This window comes from Macrosteles quadrilineatus, unplaced genomic scaffold (genome assembly GCF_028750875.1).
Source record: "Macrosteles quadrilineatus isolate MER2022 unplaced genomic scaffold, UCM_ALF_1.0 Scaffold_5__1_contigs__length_97177068, whole genome shotgun sequence".
Classification (NCBI taxonomy): Eukaryota; Metazoa; Arthropoda; class Insecta; order Hemiptera; family Cicadellidae; genus Macrosteles; species Macrosteles quadrilineatus.
In genome coordinates, this window is record NW_026542598.1 from 39,241,041 (window position 1) to 39,264,306 (window position 23,266).

At 34.6% G+C, this 23,266-nt stretch overlaps 2 protein-coding genes across 2 annotated transcripts; one reads left to right on the forward strand and one right to left on the reverse strand.

Annotated features, from left to right (window-relative positions):
* Positions 1-993: 993 nt before the first annotated feature.
* On the reverse strand, positions 994-12,281 carry LOC128995038 (b(0,+)-type amino acid transporter 1-like). The gene is made up of 9 exons (XM_054419911.1): positions 12,199-12,281; positions 11,320-11,445; positions 10,035-10,134; positions 9,776-9,820; positions 9,558-9,681; positions 6,454-6,560; positions 5,293-5,389; positions 4,308-4,460; positions 994-1,115 (listed from the first exon to the last, which is right to left on the reverse strand). The coding sequence occupies exons 1-9, from the start codon at positions 12,245-12,247 to the stop codon at positions 1,077-1,079; spliced, it is 840 nt and encodes a 279-aa protein (XP_054275886.1). The 5' UTR covers positions 12,248-12,281; the 3' UTR covers positions 994-1,076.
* Positions 12,282-12,302: 21 nt separating this feature from the next.
* LOC128995542 (protein yellow-like) lies at positions 12,303-21,798 on the forward strand. The gene is made up of 7 exons (XM_054420560.1): positions 12,303-12,374; positions 14,344-14,471; positions 15,285-15,289; positions 17,846-18,049; positions 18,621-18,803; positions 19,384-19,774; positions 21,345-21,798. Exons 1-7 carry the CDS (start codon positions 12,303-12,305, stop codon positions 21,796-21,798), a joined length of 1,437 nt encoding a protein of 478 aa, XP_054276535.1.
* Positions 21,799-23,266: the final 1,468 nt, after the last annotated feature.

Sequence of the window (23,266 nt, forward strand, 5' to 3'; positions counted from 1 at the left end):
ATTTCTCTGAATTTAGCTTTACAGCAGATCGTTTTCAATAGTTTTTCTTACTAATTGTTTAACTAATTTAACACAATTAAATTACAATTGTTGGTTACAAGTTATATAAATGATCTTTTATACACCTTGGTGTGGTTATACCTTTTAATTTTATAATTAACTGAGTAAACAAATTTGTACAAGATAAAATAAAGTTTTTACGTGTACAAATTACGATTTACGATTTGGTATGAATAAACCCGATATTTAACATGATTAAAGAATCTTCAGACAGTCCAGAAATCTCATAAACACAACATTTTCTTCCCATATCAAGTTGCTGAAAAGAATTTTAATTCTTTAGCTACATTATTGATAACATTTTCTTATCCAACGCCAAAACCTACCAATAAACAAGCAAATAATATATTTCATTTCCTCCAGACCCCGTAGCAAAAAATGTAAGGAAACTCACATAAGATTTTATTTTGTTCAGTGTACAATCTTATTTTAAGTATCGTTTCATTGATTTAATCTAGACCTTAATCAAATGTTACTAAATTAAATTCACTCTCCAAACAATAATTAACTAACTAAACGTTTTATGAAGTTCCATACTATTGCCACTCCACGTAGTAAGAGCCAAGGCAAGCCTTGCAGGACATTTTCTCAAGGGATGCAAATAACTGGTATCTTGCTCCAAGGGCTGAGGAAATAGCCCTCCCCCTTTTTATGTTTTAAAAAATGTATTGAGTATTTTATAAAACCCTTCATAGCTCAATTTTATTTTTGGTTTTGTGTTTTAAGGGGTGCAATAAGCCACCTTGCCCCCCCCCCCTGTGGGCACTCATGGTAAGAGGTAAAGATTTCATTTTTTTGCCTTGGGCACAAAAAACTTATTATAACTTAAAGTTATTCCAGTTTGTTTTAAGAATCATCAACAAAGTTTGAAAAATGATAAAACATAAATTTTATTTATTAAGGTCCTACAATGATGCTGAATACTGTAGACTGTTGACTTACTAATTACTGGTAACAGAACACATTTTATTTTACAAAAGGTGTAGCCGATTTCTTGCTTTACTGAGACGGAGGAACTACATCCAACCATTTTTCCAGATTTTTCGTGATTTTGGCTGAAATAAGAGAGATAAATAAGTATAAATTAATAACTAATTGTGGCTTGTTTACTAGACATACTACATACTATAGTAAAATTCTGTCCATTGGGTTTTCTACAACTTTTTTTGTCGCAGCTAACTAAAGTCGGGACCACACAAGTTTGCAGTTGAGGGAGGAGCCTATTTACCATATGGTTTTGAATGAACCAATGAGAATGGTGCGGTGTTGCCAAATCTAATAATACCAGCTGATTTGAAAATATTGCTTTGTATATTTTAATTAGTGTTGTCATTGGCGATGTAGCAACGTCTCACTAGCCTTGTCTTGTGATTGGCTGCCACCAACTGCAAACTTATGTGGTCCCGACTGTACTTAATTATTTTCATAACACCCTCTTCTATATTTTTTTTATTTTGAAACTTGATAGCTGATTTTTAAAAGTTAAACACCTAATTTGATTATAATAATAAAACGAGTTTTTGATTGATAAATAATTAATTTAACTTATTCTGTTTTTTTTTAGGTTTACTTTCATTACTGCTCTTTATAACACATTTTTGAGCCACCACATGACTGATATTGTAAGAGTTGAGAGAATAAGTTTGTTTCTCTGTTAAAATATATACTGCAGCAGTTACAAAACTGGTTTACCAAAACTATAAACCCTCTTTATATTTTCCTCCTGGTTCCCAGGTAATTGTATTTCTATTCCTTACTGTATGATTTAGAAACAATGGTTCAACCTTTAGTTAATCACTGGCAAAATCAGATAAAATAATTTACTATGATTACCTATTATTTATGTTCACCAAAAAAATGAGTGAGCTTCACATGAACGGAAGAAGACCTAGAAGGTGGATTGACGAGATGAGACAAGATGTTAAAGAGGAGTGCAGTGGCAGTAAGTGGAGGAAAAGAAATTGTGGAGGGACAGAAGAAGATGTAACACCCAGACCAGGAGATGACCGGAACAGGAGAGGATATGTATGTTATTGTTGAATTAATACAATTTCTTGCAAAAACTTTATCTCACCAAGGCCCCAAATACGCTTTTTCTTGAACACAAAAAAATATTGCACGAGTATTCCGACGACCAAACCGACGATTATGTGAATGAAGGCTGTGAAGCGTTGGGTGACAAAGGAAGCGGCAACAAGGAGCCAAGAAATCACCATAACAGTCCACGGAATCACAAGAGGAACCTATCAACAGATAATGTCACGTAAAACAGGGTGAGCAAAAATCCCAGAATGGATTGATTAACCTGAACTATCCAAATATGAAGAAATAAACGGTATCAGCAATCTGACACATACTTTTTCCCATTTAGCTTGTTAAAAACCGTTGGGTAAGCGGTAGGAGTAGACTAACTATGATTTTATAAGGAGATTCACAAAAGTTGCAATAACTTTCTAACCGTAGTTTTACAGGACCATAACAAACTAATTTTAATCAAAACAGTTTTTTTTTTTTTATCGAATTTTTATTTTCGGGTTTTTTTTTAAATATCATAAGTTACAATAATTTTTGAGCCCTAATTTTTACAGGAATGGGACTTCTACCTTTTTGTTCACAATTTAAAAGACTAAAAAATACTAAATGATTATCAAAATAGTTCGGGCCATTTTGAATAAAATTGGATTTTTCCGTTATTTTATGGGTTTTTATGGGAAAATCACCATTAAGAATCAAAATTTCAAAAAAATGAAAAAAATGCCTAGAGATACCATGGATTAGTGCATACAAGACAAATTTCATCAAAATCTGACTACAGGTGTGGTCTGTAGCTCTGTACACATCCACACACAGAAATATCACTTTGAAAACCACTTTTTTGGGTCCAGGGGGGCCCAAAACGGATATATCCACTCAAAACTCAAACTCAACATTTTTTATGAAAACAATACTTTTCCCATATACTATGGTGTAGGGGGAGAAAGTAAAAATGTGTTGTATGTTCTTAAATAACAAATATAAAAAAATTTACGCTGGTCCATAAACGAATGGTCTAGTTTTAGTTTACAAAAGCACAGACAAGTAAGATACAGAGGAAACAAGCTTATGGGACAACCGTGCGTTTAGCTTTGGTATGTTGGGGCGGAATTGTACTATCGAACAAGGAAGAGCACTAACGTCGATGGCAACATAGCAGATTTGTACAGCATTTGTAGCACATGGGGCATTCCTACCCCCGCTGTAGTAAGTGAAGGTGAGGGGGGGTATGTGTTAATATGGTGAAAGAAGAGCGGATCGGGACGGCGAATAGATGCTCTAGACACCAGTGACTGGTGCTAGATACCACTTAAGTGCACCATTAAAATTTATCCTCTCTTTCTTACTTCGCTGTGACAAGTCTGGTTAACACATTGGGTGCGGCGGTATCCATATGGATACTTGGGTCCTCCTGAAATTCAATATTTTCCTGTGGCTCAGCCGTTTGATATTTCGAACTAATACTTTGTAGCCACCTGCGTTGACACAGTTGAATGACCGTGGTGACCTTGGTTTCTATTTTTGTCGCGTTATCAGTAGGGGGGGCGGGATGGGGGTGGGCGAGCGCGCCACGTGCGTTTGTTTACGACCCTTTGCAGAATGTTTCCACGTTAGCGTGTAGTGGGTGACTTGCTTTTTGTTGTGTTGTAGGTTGGTAGTAAAATTTCCCCATAAAATCCCCGTCTGGCAAACTTAAAAATCAACTTTTTGTCCCGTCTTTCTCCCTCCAATTGTTTATACGATGGGACCGGCTACGTTCCAAGCAGTGCTGCTATATGTGAGTGTTTAGCGAACTACGTCGACTCTTGTTATAAAACAGGACATCACCACACGTTATTTGCTATTCGTCATACCGAAATATGAGAGCCAATCACCCGGCAATCGGGTTTGTTCGACGCTGCGGGCTGCGCCGCACTGGGGCTACGCCTGCTGTTTGATGGCCCGCAGCGAACGTGTTAACAATTGAATGATGTGTCTATAATTTTACGATATTTGGAAAGTAGCCTACGTACCTTAGGAATATTCACAACCAAATTTATTATCATTTAGTTCTTTGTCATCTACACCTTTATTATATTTATTGAAATTTTTCACTTTATTTCAATCATTTTTGCTCTAGTTAGTAAGTAATTTAATAATATGATACAAGAACATCTAGACCAAAGCAACTGTATGTAATCAATGCTGTGTTTTCTTTTATTTTTGACCCTTACTTTGAAAGGACGATGTGCGTCTGGCTTTTTAACCCGTAGGATCATCAGAGCTGCCATTGTGAAGCCGTAAAATACCCATAGGACAAAGGAATAGGCATTCACCAAGTTTTCTGTCTTCTTTCCGATCAGGAAAAATACCATTGAAAGTGTAACCTAAGTTAAATAACAAAGTTAGTAATAGCTTTGACTATTGATACAACTAGACATTCCATCTGCAACTTACCATCTCCATCTTAAAGTTGTCGCTAGTTTATGAATCAAAATCATCGTAGTTGATGTGAGCCACAGATTGTGTTGATCAAACTTTTTTTAAGTCAAACTGATGGGACAACTTTAATGTGAGCTATCAACTATATTAGCAACAAAAATAAGGTAGTAACTTCACATTCTGGGACTAGCACTGTTCTTTTTTGATAAAAAATTGGCAACATCTGGTCCATATGGGATAACTTTTTTGTCACAAACAACTCACAAAACATTACACATGGAACTCACAAAAAAGATAACACAAAATTTGCAAAATTTCTAAAAGGGTGTGAAATTTTTTAAATCAATGTAAGTTTTACTGGTTATCAAATTTCTTTCCAAACATAGCTGCGTCTAGAAAAAAATCTCTAGAATTATTTAAAAATATTTCTTTACCTTACATAATAATTGGAGGCATGGTGATCTTGTCGTTACTGTGATATTTTCGACAATGTTTTTGGCTTTTGATGTTTTCATTAATTTTTTAATGGCTCAAAATAACAATAAACAATAATAAATTTGATCTAAATATACTATTGGCTTTCCTCTCAAATTTACACAATTTTAGTCACACAAAATCCCTTACTATTTCTGGAACTGTCATACTATTTACCATAACAATACTCATAAAAATGGTGTTTGGAAACAAAATGGTGTTGATCAGAAACAAACATTGTAGAAATTTAAGGGATTCCTCATTAAAATAGATTATTTTGAGCAACGAAAAATATATTTTTACCTGGAAAATGACTGCAGGTGTTGGGGTTAGTCTGGTCTTATGAATGTAGCACAGAAACTGTAGCATGTGACCTTCTTTCGCCGCTGCATAACCCAATCTGAACAATAATTGAATTGATTAGGATGAGTATATATACATAACAATTATTGTACCACTTCCACCCTTATAGATTCGTCATCCACTGGTGTAGAAACTCACAAAACACACAAAAATAAGATCTTTTTAATATTATAAGTGAGAAAGTTTGGATAGATGGATGTTTGTGACAGGTAAAATACTGGTCGGACTGGGCTGAAATTTGGTGTGATTATATAGCTCATATTTCCGATTAACATATAGACGCATTCTTATCTCAAAAATCCTTTCGGGCTCCGCCCCAGTGGCTCTGGAGTTTCCCATGTTAACCTTATGAGTATTCATATTTAAAAGGAATACAAGAATTTTGTCAGCTGTTTCAACTACACATAATTATATCTTTTTTCATTTATGACAACATCTAATTTGAACCATCTAGCAACAAAAAGCTGTAGAAAATGAGAATTTCACTTTTTTATTGTTTAGGTGCAGTGTAGAACATTATGGCTATGGTAGATGTGCTATACTATAGCATACCATAAATTTATAGAACAAAATTTTCTTAAACCGTGTCCTCTCCCATTGCAAACGCAAAGCATGAGTATAACCGCAATAAGCATTTTATACTCATGCCAACCCCGTACGAAGGGCGGGTACTCTGCTAGTCCTTTTATATGAAGACTTATCTATGGTAAAAGTAGATTTATATATGATACATGAGTGTTTTGATGTTCTTATATTTCTTTCTTTTCACTAATACTGTATATTTTTTTACCAAAATTAAGCAATTTTTGGTGAATTATTACTAATTCTCTGTTATAAAAACTAAAGAGTATTAGCCCATATGTTATTAAGGATACCAACAGAGAAGTAAGGTACAGAGGAAACTTGCTTATGGAACAACCGTGTTCTTAGTATGTTGTGTCGGAAATATTGAAATACTTGTGATCAACAGCAAGGAAGAGCTTGAGCGTCAAGCGCTCTGTGGAAATTCCTATCTCACAGGGTCTTCCAGAAAACTTTTATTTACCGGTACATACTAAATTTCATATTTCTCTTTGTGTATAACTAAACTATTAGACTTACCTCGCGGAATAAAAGATGTTGGCCAAATTCCCTCCAACCGTGCTTAGCGACACACAGACTGATACAAAGAACGCCACTCTTGGACCAAACAGTTTATCAGTAAATATCTGTAATTATTCACAACATTATAAGATATATTTTTTAATCATACTGTCCGGAAAACAGCAGTTTTTTGTTCTGCAAATTGTCTGAGAAATCATCGTTTTCGGGTAACTTCAAATAGGGAACAGAAAAAAACACAAGGTAAATTTTTTGGTTCACTAATCTCAAAATTTTATCAGTATATTATGGAAAGGCTGCTAATCACATGATATTTTAAGTTATGATTATAAACAACAGAATAATGTAAACGAGTGAAAATTTAAAAACGTACGTTTTCATGTCCCTGGCCTTTTACTTCGTAGCTACTAGATTTGTAGTTTATTATTATGTGTTTTAATATTTTTTGGGATGCGGGCAACATGTTACACACATTTATTTGGTTTTAAATAGGTTCTAGGTATTTTTTTCGTATTTTTAAAGTCTCGAAATTCACGACCATGACGTGTCCCTAGGGTACATTTTCCAACTTTCACGCTGTTTTTAGACTAATTATTCATGCAGCAATATATAAAACCATATTTTTATGTCATCAATGGTTATTAAACTTACAAAAAAGGAGCATATTATAATTTTATTGTCATTGCAAACTGACTACCATGACATAATAAGTCTGTCCCTCGATTTGGCGTCACGACCATTTGGGAAAATTTTTCAACTTTGGAGCACGACAGTGGCAAGCCTGGCGTTGATGGAGTCAGTTGGTTTTAGAGACTAGTTCGGGGTGTACGTCAGGATTGTAGTGCCGGTCGTTTCGAGTTGAAAGGAGGAATTACAAGATTAATACAGGAAAGGTTGTGTTTTTTGTAATTTTGGTGTGTCCATGACCGTACATAGTCATTCGATGAAGTAGACATGGTGTTAATTTTTGTTTATAAGATATTTCAATTGCTAGATTAACCTAGAAGTCCACTTTGTATCCTCGAACATGAGGTGCAGAGCTACCGCCAGAACAGAGCCAAATAACACGTAATTTCACGACCAAAGTTTCACGACCATCGCGGGTTTTTTCACGACCTATCCAGCCTTATGGATTATAGTGTGTTTGGTCGTGACAATAACTTTAATATAATTGTAATTTGAACAGTTTAGTTCAATTGAAACACATATTTTTATTATAACTAATAGTATAATTAAAGGATTGTTTAGAAAGATTTAGATTTTTTTATAAAATTCACGACCGTACCGCTTGTCCCTGACCATCACGTTTATGATTTCTGTCATAAAAATTTCAAAAATTAAAATATCGTCATATTTTAATGTTTTATACACAAAAGAAGCACGCCTCTATGCAAACATAACGATTTTTCGGGTCTCAGGTAAGTTTTTTCGGAGTTATACAAACTTAAAAAGATATTATTCGCTTTTTTCAATTTTTTTGAGTTTTTTATTTTTTTCTAGAAAGACCAAATATACTAAAAGCTCAGTGACCTTTTTAATGTATAATGGTCATAAAAGTAAATTAGTTTATAGCAAAACATAGTTATAAAAATAATATTAACTATTTTTAATATTCATTTAAACGTCTGTTATGGTCGTGACAGGATTTTGTGTTTTTCCACTAAAGATGCTCTTTTAAAAAAAAAACTACCAAAGATATTGCGTTACCATGGACATTTTATGAAACTTCAAATGTTAATGAAATCAAAAAAATAATAAAAGTTTTGAAAAAAGGGGAAAAAATTTGCAAAGTGTGTTTCCTGAAAACGTACGTTTTTAAATTTTCACTCAAACACTGATGACAAATTTGTATAACCTCAAATTATGTGGTCTAATTTTGTAATGATTAGAAGGTTATTTCGGCTATTTCCACAGTATTATGAAAATATTTGTTCGTCACACGGAGCTCTTTTTGCACCTTAATTGTATTTTCAAGCTCGGCTGCGCCTCGCCTATAACACACGATTGTGTACCAAGAATAGCCACTTTCGCTCCTAGTGATGAAAACTACTATTAAGGTTTTTTGAAGTTATTGAAAATCAATACTTTATTCATAAAACCAGGATTGAGAAGTTACTTCCTGTATTTCAATGATTAAATCAAATATAAATTGTATGGGTTTAGTGGGGGGAATTTACAAAACAGAAAAAGTTCTTCTCCACGAGAGACCCATAATTTTTTTTTACAGCTCCAGGCGGGCTTGAGCCACTGGTTTATTATCAATATCAAATAAGCCAATGGAGTTTGACGAAATTTGAATACACGCTTCCTTCAGAAAAGAAGTCTAACGTTCTACTAACCAGACACCTGCTATGTTTCGGCTTTTTGAGGAGGTATACTTAAAGAATAGCTTAAGATATTCATAAAAATTACGTTGGAAAACTACTTTTATTCTATGAAATAATTACAGGTACCTATTGGGAAATTATAAGGATATTAACATCAATATGTACTGAATTTCTCAAATTTGTGTATTAAAAATCCAATCTGTTGTAGAAAAGCAGACCTTGAAGCTTTGACTATCATTTGCCATGGAGCATAATTACAGGAATTATTTTCCCGAAAATTTTGCTTTACCAGCTTAGTTGACTGTAAACCTCATTACCATTGTAATAAGAGCCTACAACCACAACGTGATCTCAAACAATTTTACAAGTGTCCACCTTAAAATGTCCTAGTCCTAGAAGTAAAGCCAAGTTTAAACGAAGCCAGTTGATGGGTAGGTTACTTATACCTCAGGTAACATGAAATACATCAGGCCCTGTTACCTGCCTGCTACACTGGCCTCGTGTAAACGCGGCTTTATGGATATTATCATGACCTCATACAAGGCTGCGGCAAGACAAAAGTGGCAACACTGCGGTCTCTTCTGCTGAAACAGCTGTTTGCACTTAAGTGGAGCTTCTGTGCTTTATGTTTAAACGTTTGTTATTATTGCTAAGGCAACAGGCCGGCTGGTGCTATGTTGACGCACATCAACGCTGCAGCCTTGTATTGGAGGCTATGTAACGGTATACTATAAAAAGTGTGCAAATTATTATTTTTCTTGTCTGTGGTTTACCCACCTGAGCAACTGCATTACTTGACACAATTTCCGTAGGGGTCAGGACACTCAGAAAAGAAAGGTTCAGGAAAAAGTAAGAAGCTGATATTATTACATGACCCGTAATAAGACTTCTTAGAACTGTTCTGAAAATAATAACTCATTAATAAACAAAAACAAGTTCTCAAGCACACTACAAACAATATTGTTAACCTAGATATTATAATAACAATAAATTACCTATCAGGATTCTCAATCTCTTCTAAAGCTCCTGTTATTGTAGCCCTGTAACAGAAAAGATCCAAAACTGTTAATTAATTATCAAACTAAAAGTATAAATGGTTCAATATATATTGCCACAAAATAGTTCTTCAAACAGTTGCTTTTGCTATTTTCTTATATCTATCAGTTAAACTAATGGCAAATATACATATTCGGCGTGTGTGGTACTACCAACCAAATAAAAGTAATTGAAAATATCTGTATATATTGAACTTACGCGCCGTCATATGCATAAAGCCCAGTATACAGCACAAACGGTAAATTGGCCAGCTCCAATGTAGTATTCTGAAACCCCATGTCAACTTCTATGGCTTGTTCTGGAACAGATAAGGTAACCATTCAAAAATATCATTGATGGTTTGTTCGGATTACAACTGTAACGATACTACGGTCATTTTGGCCTTAAGATACTTTTGTATTGCATGCATAGAATTTGCCTGAAAAATGTTTCCCCAATAGTAATAATAAATAAGACAAACTTCATTTATAAAAGCCAATTTCCTTATTTAACTGTAAAATTAACTATAACATGACTAGACTTGAATTTTCACACTGTAATTGAGGCTATTGGGAAAAATTAATAAAGAATGACAAGATTTTGCACAGCAAAAAAGTTCAAATATAGTTATTATTAAACCTGACAAACAAAATCATTTTTGCAACCGAGGAGATTCGCAACAATTGATTTTGATAATCATTTGTCTCGAAAAACAAGTGTATTGAGTTTTGTTAATAAATTGAAATTAGTCTGTTGCAAAAATAGTCTTGCAAAAATCTATCAATCCAATAAGTAGAATTATTGTTTACTATGTTTACCATTATATCTATCTAAGTCTTAGTTAAGAGGGTTCCACCCGCCGACTGGTTACCACGTAAACATGGTCCTACAAAAAAGAACCTCGTGGCATTTGTTAAAGTGTTTATCGAGTTGAAATAAACTGTAAAATATTCAAAAAGATCCAAACTATGCCCTGGATGAACTGAAACTTTGTAATTGTTTATTTAGGTATTTACAAAATCATTATGTAAATTAGTCTTTTTTACATGTTATTTTAGCTTATAAATAATATTTAAACATTGACTATCCCCATCCATTGCTCTGATATGTTAAGAACACAAAAACCACACAACCATTGGAAACAAATTAGTTTTAGAGTGTTGAGAGCTTGTACCGTAGAGGCATGTTTAGAAAAATTAGCAACCATCTTGAATTGACCGGGTGGAACCCTCTTAATCAAACTTTTTTTAAATGTTCAAGAAAATAACGCAATAGTGACTTTCCATAATGTTATGACCTGTTTCAAAACTGTTATTTATTAATGGTCCATTCAAGTCACTAAAGTCAAGTCTGAGTGTTATTTGAAAATTACCAGCATACAAAGGCAACCAAATCATTGACGCATCAGTGAAGTGCACTGTGAAATAAAATAGGTTCATATAAGTTTTCTAGGGGTAAATATTAGGGATGGTATTTTTTTCATCTGAATTATGCTGTGAAAAACCTGATAAGAACGTGTAGGCTCCAGTCAGAATCAGTGAGAGACAGAGCATCATCTTCAAAACCACAATAAAGTCCTGGGTGACTGCGTAGGTCTTGATGCTGTGGCAGTTGATGAATCCCATGAGAACTGAAATTATTATTTATAGAAGGATTTTTTTTATAACTCACTAAAGGACCAGCTGATCGTAGTTAGTAACAAAGCTAACATGTCATTCCTTCAGTAGAATTGGCAATGTAGCAAGTAGTGCAGTTTAGTGCCAAATGTCCCGTAAGCTAACATGGCAGGCAGGTGACACCCGCTCATTTTCGTAGTATTATTAATTAAAATTAAAATTTATGAATATAAATTTATTAGAAGATTGAAAATAAAACAATATTGTTCTAAACCAAAAACAATATAATTGAAAATCTATTTCTGTACATTTAAAATGGAGTAATATTCATAGCCCAGTAACCAAGCTTTCGTATTCATAAAAAAATACGCTTTAGCTGCCTCCAAACAAAACAGCTGTAACAGCACTACTGACAGTGATGCCACTTCGAACGCCTGGAGATAAAGGTGGCCGTGACAAGAATTGTCTGCCTGAAGATTGCCTTTATAAACTCGCAGAACTTCTATTTTACATGTTTTCCTTTTATCTTCAGTTTTAACAGTACAATTGATTAACATAATATAATAATCAACATAATAATAGATACCAAACAATAGTTTTATGGTATCCAGCTTAAAAAGTGGTAATCCACTTCAAAAACTTAAAACTTAATATTGACAACTAGTACTAAACTAATCCATAATAGACTATAAACTATTTTGTAAAACTCTTCTAAAATAACCTAAATCAAATAAGAACACTGTTTGCAAAAAAAATCTTATACTTGCATAGAAAAAACGCTCCTATGAGGAATTTAATAAAGAAGCTAAATTCCATTTCGAATTCAGCACTGACAGCCGGAGCTATGATTGCCCACATGTAGTCCGCAGAGATGATACTGTGGATGGCTGCAGTGATGGGTCTGAGGAAAATGAAGTTGATCCACAAAAAGAGAAAGCCAGGAGTATGACCGAAGAATGGGTGGAAGTCTTTAAAGGCTTCGTGAATGTAGATGTATTGGCTTCCGGTCTTCGGAACTACCGAACATAACTCAGCAAAAGGTAGGATTGCTGGAAAATGAAGGGCACATGAATTAATAAGTAATTAATTAATAAAAAATAAGTAATTTACAACAGAACATCCCCGCAGTGACTCAATTCCACATATTTTATTAGAAAACTGGTTACTTTAAAGTGGGAATGGAACGTCTAGTTCTATTCATATTCCAAGATACAGAAAGGCAGTAATCACAATAATAAATAAAACGTACCCCCTCCTAGATTCATCATCTTTATGGATCAGCTGATAAAAATTTTAACACATGTTTATGTCCATTTTTGATCATGCAAAAGAGTTTAAAGTATGGCTGATATTGTTTAGAAAATCTCCATAGTTTTCTCTAAGACCTACCAAACGATTTCCTGAATAAACTTAAAAAAAAAAAAAAAACTCAAAGGAAAAGATGTTCAACCTCTATGGTTATTTAATTATTATTTAACCATATGTTTTTTCCTACAGTTACCTAACAATGTACATGTTCTCTCACTGATTTGAGAAAGCAAAGTGGCCAATTCGCTCATCAGTGAGACAATGTTAACATTGTCTCACTCTAATTACTTTGTCTCACTCCAGATTTGCAATGTGAAGGCACGAAATAGTGAGCGCGTAACATGCAGGCAACGTCGTATGCGCGCGAAACACGTTGGCAGCACTGGCTGTAAATCAGCTGGTCAGCTGTTGTACTGTTGTATTTGTCACTTCAGTTAAATGTTATATTAAAAGTTCACTTCTGTGTAAAAATAGGTTATGTTTCTTCACCAATTTATTTGTTTTATGGTAATTAAATACTAAATCTGAAAAAATTTTATTGAAAAGAGGTGTTTTTCAAGGGTCTCCCCTTTCTCCAATCTTTTTTAATCTAGCTATAAATGATATCTTAAATACTATCTCAGAAAAAGAAGTATCTAACAAATTTGGATATAACATTAATTCTTATTTAGACAATATTAGCATCGCTGCCTTTGCAGATGACATAGTGTTATTCTCTAACACAGAAAAATCAATGTCTAAATTGATTAGGACAACAAAAGAACTACTTTCTCAAATTGACCTTGATATTAATATAAATAAATCAAAAATAATTAATATTAAGAAAGGTAAACTTGTTGAAGAGGACATCTACATTGAAAATGAACAAAATGTTATTAAATTCAATACTCTAAAACTTGGGGAAAAAATTAAATATCTTGGTGTAAATTTTGAAAATGAAATAGTTTTTGATAGGTGTGAAGTTATACAAAACTTTCAAAAAGATCTAGAAAGATTAGTTGGAACTAATGTTTTAGGTCCAAATCAGAAATTGAATATCATAAATCAGTACCTCTGGCCTAGACTAACATATATTTTGCAAGTAACACCAAACGAATTAATAAGTATTACATTTCTTGAGGACATCGATAAAATTATTAGAAGTGCAGTAAAAGAAATTCTCACTCTACCAAGTGACACACCCAATTCTTTCTTATATTCCCCTAAAAGGTTCAAAGGTCTGGGAATAATTCGAGCAAAATGGGAAAGTTCTATACAGCATATAAATATGTGTGTAATTCTAAAAAACGTACAAAATAGCCATGTAAACGAGCTAATAAACATCCCCCAAAGAATTACCATGTCACTTCAAAAACTTCAAATAGAAATTGATGATATTTTTACACATGATTTTGAATTGAAAGAGAAAAAAAGAATTGGTTTAAATTTGAGATCAAAATTACAGTTGAAAGAATTTGAACTTTGGTCTAAATTACCATGTAAAGGTAGAGGAATAGAATTATTCAAAGAAGTGCCTAGTAGCAACACATGGATTTATTTGAAAAATGGCCTTACTACAGGAGAATGGATCACTTCATTAAAAATGATATCTGGTGTTGTACCAGTACGCAGCGTACCAGGGCGAAGCCAGGATGGAACCCTTTGCAGACATTGCAAGGAGCCTGAAACCCTTCCGCATGTCCTTGGCTCTTGTCCCTTTGGTGCCTTACTGCGTAATGCAAGACACCATGCTGTAAGAGCAATGATCGCAGAAGAACTACGAAAAAAAGGCTGGCAAGTAGTAGAAGAAATACATTGCACTGAAGATGGTGGATCGAACAGAAGATTGGACATTTTAATTTATGATACAAAATCTAAAAGTGGAATTGTAATTGATCCAACAATAAGGTTCGAAACATCATCAAACCAACCCCTAGAAGTAGATGAAGAAAAGAGGAAAATTTATAGTAAATGTGAAACTTATTTAAGAAACAAATATAATCTAAATTCAATATCAGTAATTGGCATAATGATTGGTGCAAGAGGGACTATTACAAAATTTTTTGACGAATTTAAAAAAAAAAATAATCTTCCATCAAAATTAAAAAATGAAATAGTCATAAAAGTGCTAAAAGAATCATGTAAAATCATTCAAAATCATTTATATGGACAACGTTATTAATCTATGTTACATGTTATTTATATCGTAAATTTAAGTTTTTTTTTACTGTGTCTAATAGGCAAAGTTTATTAATAAACTCAGTTTTCAAAATAAAATATAGGAAAAGTATAATGTGCAACTCAAGTTCAAAGTACAATTGCCTCACTCGAGAAACCATTCCTCACTCGCCTACGGCTCGTGAGTAAGGATTTCTCTCGAGTGAGTCAATTGCTCACTTTTCTCACTAGTTGCACAAATAACTATTTTTTACTTTCTTTGTCTTGTATTTGTGTCTTGATTAAAAACAGTTTAGTTTCTTTTGATCTTTTAATTTTTATCTAAATAAGAAATAGAACAAATAGCTCTCAAGGACATTTTAATGCTAGTCCATTCCCTGTTACACAGCACAGGTAATGATAATAATTATTAATACAAAGTATACCTGCATTTACTTACTGAGAAGCATGATGAGACTACAGATAAACCACATGACAAAACTCATCCCAACAGAGCCACACTCGCCGAGTATAGTACCTGGGCTTGAAAATATACCAACTCCTGAAACATAAAAATGAAAAACTTCAATGGTAACTCACATAGGCCTACAAAAGCTTAACGGTAGTTGTTAGCTTTATTTCAAATAGTTCTTCTGCCCGTGCCTCGCCATGGGGAGAAAACACATAGAAGATATGGTGATTCTTCGCCACCTTGTCAAATGCAAACCGCTGGTTGATTAAGCACTTGTTTTTTATGTAAATTAATTATATGCTCTACAGATGCATTTCCCCCCCCCCCCCCCCCAAGTCACTTAATTGTATACACAACGTTTGTCCGCACCCCCAATTGTTGTGTTTCAAATATATATAACTACTCTAAAACTAATAATTCAAAGTTTTGAACACTATCCCACATTATAATTTTGATGATAATTTTACGAAAAGATATATTGTTATTTATTTGTTATAGTCTATTGTGCTGTTTCTCATTGTTTCTTAGTAATACTATTTATTTATTGTTATTTATTTATTGTTATTTTCATGAGATTTGGATTTAAATATCAGTGGTTTTTGGTAATATAATTATGCATGTAACTCTCAATGGAACACGTTAGGACACTCATAGAACTGTGTTGATTGCTGATTGAACTCAACTTTATATATTAACTAGCTGTACCCGCGGGCTTTGCCCCGTTTAACTTCATACGTGAGCTCGTTCGCATGGCTCAATCACGTCCTGGTTGAAGTTCGTTCGCTACGCTCACTCACCTTTAGGTTGGAGCTCATTCGCTGCGCTCACACGTCCTGGTTGAAGTTCGTTCGCTACGATCACTCACCTTTACGGTTGGAGCTCGTTCGCTGCGCTCACTTGCCTTCAGGTTAGCTCGTTCGCTACGCTACCTCGCCTCCGGGTTGAAGTTCGTTCGCTACGCTCACTCACCTTTTGGTTTCAAATTCTAGCTGTTGTCAAATATTTAAAAAAATGATAGTGCTGCACTCTGTTGGTAATCCTTGTAACTTTAATGCTATTGAACATCATAGAACAGAACCAACTTGTTTAATTGAAACAGCTGTTATGATTCATTAATTCCATTTAAATATGAGTACTCATTAGGTTAACATGCGAAACTCCAGAGCCACTGGGGCGGAGCCCGAGAGTCCGATCAGAATAAAAACCACTTAGTTTTCCTATTTAATGCCTAAAGAATCAGTGTACCAAATTTCAGCCTCCTAGGTAAGTGGGAAGTGGGAGAATTAGTGATGAGTGAGTGAGTGAGTCAGTCAGTCAGTCAGTCAGTCAGTCAGTCAGTGAGGGCTTTGCCTTTTATATATATAGATTAACTAAAAATGTTTTTCATAATATGTTGGTGCAGACAAGCCTTGTATGGTTTTTGCACCTATTGTATAATATGCATGTATTAATTATAGTTCAATAAATAAATTGATTGATTGATTGATAAGAAAAACTTACTGTCACTTCTTTTGATGCAATTAAGAAATCCATGGTAGAATATAAGGTTACCCTGGGAAAAGTAAACAAACAAACTCAAATCTAACAGCTGATGTTTCTTCAATATTTTAATGTAATTAACAACAGCCCTTTAATTGAGATTCCTGCCCTTAGAAGATGATTATGATGTTTTGAATTAAGTGGATAATGACACATTACATATTTTAAATTACTGTAATTATTTTTACTTAGACTAGGGTTTTTCAGTTATTATGATGTTAGAAATTAGGATAGTAATTCTTTTTTATTAATTTAACCGTTGCAATAGCTAAAATACTATTTATCACTGAGTTTAATGAAGTAAATATTTCAACAATCGTAAAAAAAATATTCACTTCATCAAACTCAGTCGATTAAAGCAGGGACAAACTGTGGTTGACCACACTTTGTGAGTAAACCACTATGCTGCTGTATTCATGCTACAGTGGTTGCTGTGGTATTTAGTGAACCGTAAAACTTAAGCAAAACAAAATGACCTTAGTGAGAATTCATTTATAAGTGAAAGCATCATCTGAAATAACCCAGACGTTGGAAATGGATAGATGTTTGGTTGTAATTTTTGTCGGTATGTAGCAGAATGAGACGCATTTATTTCTATTTATTTTTTCAAACAAACGCTTAATTAAACAATTGCTCACTCACTGAAAAATTTACAAGGGTTAAAGATGTGACATTAAAACAAATTTTTTAAAGTTCTTTGAGGCACACTAAGAAATTAATAATTACTAAAACTTAATAATTTATGAGTTTCTACATCATCAACATAGTTTATTGATTGTTGTCAATGGCTTTTTGACCCCCTAGCTATTTTAATTTAAATTGTTTCTTTACCTTAAAAAAATACCAGGAACCATATTTTGTTTATAATTCTAGATTTTGCTAAAACAAAAAAAAAACATTAGTTTGTATATTTCCATAATCTTAGAATGGGTAATAACATTCTAAATGTTTTTTTCCAGTTTCTATTTGCAACACTGTTCTTGGAGAACAATCAACTTTTGTGGAGAGATTTGCGTGGAAATCATTGGATTTTGACTTCGGGGAAGATTGGGTTGCGGAGGCAGCTTTAAATCAGAAGCTGTTCCAACCAGAGAACAACCTCCCCGTGGGCATCGAGGTGTGGCGCAACAAGCTCTTCATCACTGTCCCAAGATGGCGAGAAGGTTAGTCAGACAAACCATTCTAATTTGTTTCAGAAGAATAAGTCTCTTAGTGTTTTGTGCTTGGTGTCTTTTTTTGTTTTCCTCATTCATTGTCGTTTTGTACACTTCTTGCAATGTCCAAAACCTGGTCTAGTTCTTCATCTGAAGTAGAAATCTGTGTTGTGTAAAGAATCTATCTGCTCGGGATCATATCAGCAACATCCAGATTTGAAGGAGACAACATAATATGGTATTCGCTAAACTTATTTTGTGATTCATCAGGCAAAAACATAGATAAGAAAAGTAAAAACGATATGTTTCTTGGCTAATGCTAGTTTTGTAAATCTAAAAAACACTAATGAAACCAGTTAAACTTGTATGGGATTTGCTTTACCTGATTTAAAAAATAATCATGTAACATTTTAAACTAACTAGCATACAAGGAAGGATTTTCACAGGCATACTTGTGAGTGATTGTCCATCTTCCCCAAGAACACAACTTATCTCTACACTATACACAATAAAATGTCACTGTCATTAAGAAATCATACACAACTTCAGTTTCTAATCACCCAACCACGACTTCTTTCAGGAGTGCCATCAACATTGAACTATGTTGATTTGTCAACTCCGGACACTTCACCCAAACTTCGACCCTACCCCGACTGGGCGACTAACCGTGAGGGAGACTGTGAAGGGCTTACCACCACGTACCGGGTGCGGGTGGACCGCTGTGACCGACTCTGGGTGCTGGACTCCGGGGCCGTGGGTCTGGGTAAGTCTACAATATAGCCAAAATCTACCTCAAGAGCATCAAGTAAACTGTTTTTTGGATTTTCAATCCGACAGTGCTGATATCTTTAGATTTAATTTATTTTATTTTTAATTATCTTTGTTTATTGAGTATTTGTTTATTAGAAGAATGTGTTTGTTCTTTTTTTAAGGTTAAAGGGTTAAATATTTAATAGGTGATGTAATTAAAGTTGCCACCTTTGGCTAAAGAAAAATCGAGATGGCCGCCTCCCCCAGACGTACATAGAAAAAACAACAACATAGACACAAGCAAAATTCAGCCACAGTAAAATAATTATTTTTTTCCCTCAGCACCTAGGTGGGCTGTTTAAAATACGTTTGTGCCACCCTGTAAAAAAGCTACACTGTAACAAAGAATCTTAATCTTTGATCAGGGCCATATAGTACTACAGTACCAAAAGCACATAATTTATTGTGTACCGTACCTCTACCCTACGCATTTGTCATGTTTAAAGTTTTTGGAAGGGAACAGTCCAAATCTGTAAATGGTTACAAATGTAGCTTATGAACCAAGTGTTGCTTCATAATCATATGATTTGCAGGTAACTCAACCAAGCAGCTGTGTCCTCTCGCCATCCATGTGTTCGATCTCCACACAAACACTAGACTGAGGAAGTACAACCTGAGGAAGGACGATACCAACAGCAACTCCTTCATCCCCAACCTGGTAGTGGACGTCGGTGATTCTTGTGAGAACTCATATCTCTACCTGGCCGACGCTCTAGGCTACGGTCTCATAGTCTACTCCTGGCAGGCCAACGACTCCTGGCGGTTCCAACATGGCTACTTCATGCCTGACCCCCTGGCAGGCGACTACACTGTCGGAGGAGTCAACTACCAATGGAGCAACGAGGGAGTGTTTGGGCTGGCTTTGAGTCCTCCCCACTCCAACGGGCTTAAGACGCTCTTCTTTCATCCACTGTCCAGCTACAGGTTAGCGTTCTTTATGTAGAGTCACAGTCGTACTTAGATCTACACAAAAACCCTAACCAAAATAAAAGGGGTGGAGCTGTTTCAGACAGCGCTCGATCTGCGGGGGAACATGGCGGACCTCTCATTCGGAAAGATAAAAATATTGGTATAAACAGGTACATAAATAGGTATTAATCCCATTAAATAGGTTACAGTTCTGAGACCTTATCTTTTACAAATTGAGCACTGGTTTCGGATAACCTATTTTTTTATTAATCATTGGATTGAATTTAAAGATTTTGCATAATTGTTTTAATTACTGTCATCTAAAAGTCCACAACAGTATACATAAAGTAAACTTGTATTCAGTTTCACTAGAATTCATAAGACTCATGCTAGTGTCTTCTCTCTGACACCCAACAATAGCATTTGTCACTAATCTATTCAAATAATATCGATCCAAGCAACCAATGACAGGTGAATTTTGAAGAGTCGTTCATCCAAAAATTGGTATACAGTGTCTATACAGTGTGTATATTAAGTATTGAAACAAATCTGTATTTTAAAAACCGAAATAAATAGAAATATTCTGTTTGTGGCAATAATTGTTAACAAAGGTCCCGCATTTTTTTACATCAAAAATATTTTTTAACCCCCTTAACAGGGTAGGGGGTAGGGGGTGACAGATGTTTTCAAATAGCAACCCCTATTGAGTGACCCCTCATTTTGAAGGGTTTGAGAAAAGAAACACAATGACGCAAATCCGAGGTGAATATCTCACTCCTAGCCAAAGATGCGGATATTCCAAAACGGGTGCTTTTTACAAAAATTAAATTTCGGAATACCCGCCATTTAGGCTAGGAGTGAAATATCTACCTCGGGTTTGCGTCATTGTTTTTCTGTTAACAAACCCTTCAAAACAAGGGGTCACTCAATAGGGGTTGTTATTGAAAAAAATAGGTCACCCCCACCCCCTACCCTGTTAAAGGGGTTGAAACAATATTGTTGATAAAAAAAAAATGCGGAACCTATGTTAACAATCAATTCCACAAACAGAATATTTCTATCTATTCCGATTTTTAAAATAGGCCTACATATTTATTTCCATTATTTGTGAAATTGGTGCTTTTTCACATACAGTAAATCAAATTTTGGAATGTCTGCCATTTCGGCTAGGGGTGAGATATCCACCTCGGGTTTGCTTCATTGTGTTTCTTTGAAAAATCCTTCAAAATGAGGGGTCACTCAATAGGGGTTGCTATTTGAAAAAATTAGTCACCCCCTACCCACCACCCTGTTAGGGGGGTTAAAAAATATTTTTGATGTAAAAAACTGCGGAACCTTTGTTAACAATTTTTGCCACAAACAGAATATTTCTATCTATTTCAGTTTTAAAAATACAGATTTGTTTCAATACTTAATTTACACACTGTATATTAATTTGAAACAGTTTTTCTTTTTAATTATTATTTTAAAACTATATATTTTGTGATTAGTTTCCATTAATTAGCTTAGCTATGCACAAGTGTACAAATTATACTGTCTCTTAATACTGAGTATGTAAAAATGAGTAACAAAGCTAATTTTTCAGGGATTTTTACGTTTCCACCAAAGTTCTTCAGAACAAGACCAAAGTTGACAACAGTTTCCGAGACTTCTACCTCCTGCCAACCAGAGGTTCGGCCGGCCATGTCTCCACTCACGTAATGGACGATCACGGAGTCTTGTTCTACAACTCCATAGACAAGTCCTCTGTTGCATGCTGGGACTCCTCCAAACCTTACCGCAATGAGAATTTACTCACTTTGATGAAAGACGAGGAACGGTTGATATTTCCCAGTGATATCAGAGTAGACAGTTTACGAACTTTGTGGGTGATCTCAGACAGAATGCCTGTTCATCTCTTCTCCAGTTTGAACTACACGGATTACAATTTTCGTGTTTTCTTCTCTCCGATCGAACCACTCATCGCCGGGACTGTTTGTGATCCGTCCTTACCTGAGTATAGGCTTACACCATCTTTGGACCAGGGCCTCTATGTGTGACTGTTAGTGTAAACAGTATATGTTTATGTAAATAATGGTTTGTGTATGGAAATTAAATCATTTAACAAATGACTATTATTATTACCAATTCAGTGGCGGAACCAGAGGGGAGGAAAAGGGGCGACCGCCCCCCTCGGGCATACATATATGTATTTTTTTACTGCATGTAATACAGTAGTGAATACACGATGCATAAAATAATATGTCACAATATTCGGGGGGTTGCTCTGCTCTAGATCCGCCACTGTACCAATTGAGTTAGGTACACCAACTAAGTGTGTATTTTAACCAAAATATGAGTGAAGGATAAGTGTAGAATGAGATGCCATTTAACTTTTTTACTGACTAAAACCAGCTGTTTTACTAGTCAAGACCATTTATTTAAAGCTTAAAGGTCAAGGACAGCTGTGTCTAGTTTTCTACCCCAAAAAGGTACTCACTTTTCACAGAATCGAACCAGTAACCTTTTGATTGTTAGGCAAGCTCACTACAACCACTCACCTAGAGAATATAAACTGTTACATTACCTATGACATAGTTGAGGATGAAGTTGACAGCACTAACGAACGACAGTTCTCTTTCAAAGTGGATGGATCTGACTTCATCATCCAATGATTGCGTTCTCCGAGTCCTCGGAACAACCTGCGTCTTATCAGGATTGAACTCCTCACTCGGCACATTCAACATGTTATAACAGTAGCCCTCTATTGAGGAATAATCCTGAAAAGTGTTTTTTTCGAGAAAACTGCGTAAAAAAAGGTTTGAAATACAATCCACTTTCGTACAAATCTGAGAATTCCTCTGGATTTCACTAAAGTAATGTTTACATAAAAAATTACAAAAGCTTTGAAATCTAGCTGCAAACACAATTAACTCAGTTCAATTAGACAATTTTAATTTTTTCTGTAATTCTATAAAATACATAAGAAATATTAAAAAATTTGAAGTTATTCTTGCAATACCAATGGTGTATTAATAACAAAAGAATGCTTGTAGTTCTTACACAAAATTTGCTTTCTAGACCAAAAGAAGCATAAACGAGATTAAAGAAAAATTGATTCTATCTCGAGAAGGCATTTGTTTGGCATTGTCACAGTACAGTAAACGTTGTCCCACTTGTATTGAAGATGTTAATGTCAGTTGTAAGAGCTATCCGATTGAATTCATTCAATCACTTTTAATGTCTTGTTTGTAAAACATGTAAATTCATCTCTTAGATTAACAAGTGAGGGCTGTTTTTTGTGAACAAAACTCCTCTGTTATTTCTGGACCGGTTTTAAAGTTAGAGGTGTCAAATAGTTTGTCCCAATTTGTAGTTTTGCATAAAGGTTTTAGAATTTACAAAACTCTTACCCTTAAGAGCACGAGACGCTCTCAAAGGTCGCATTTTCCCCATAAGAATTACATTGAAAACAAATTTAAAAACAAAAACAGCTATATATAAAAAGAAACTAACAGCTTTTTGGAA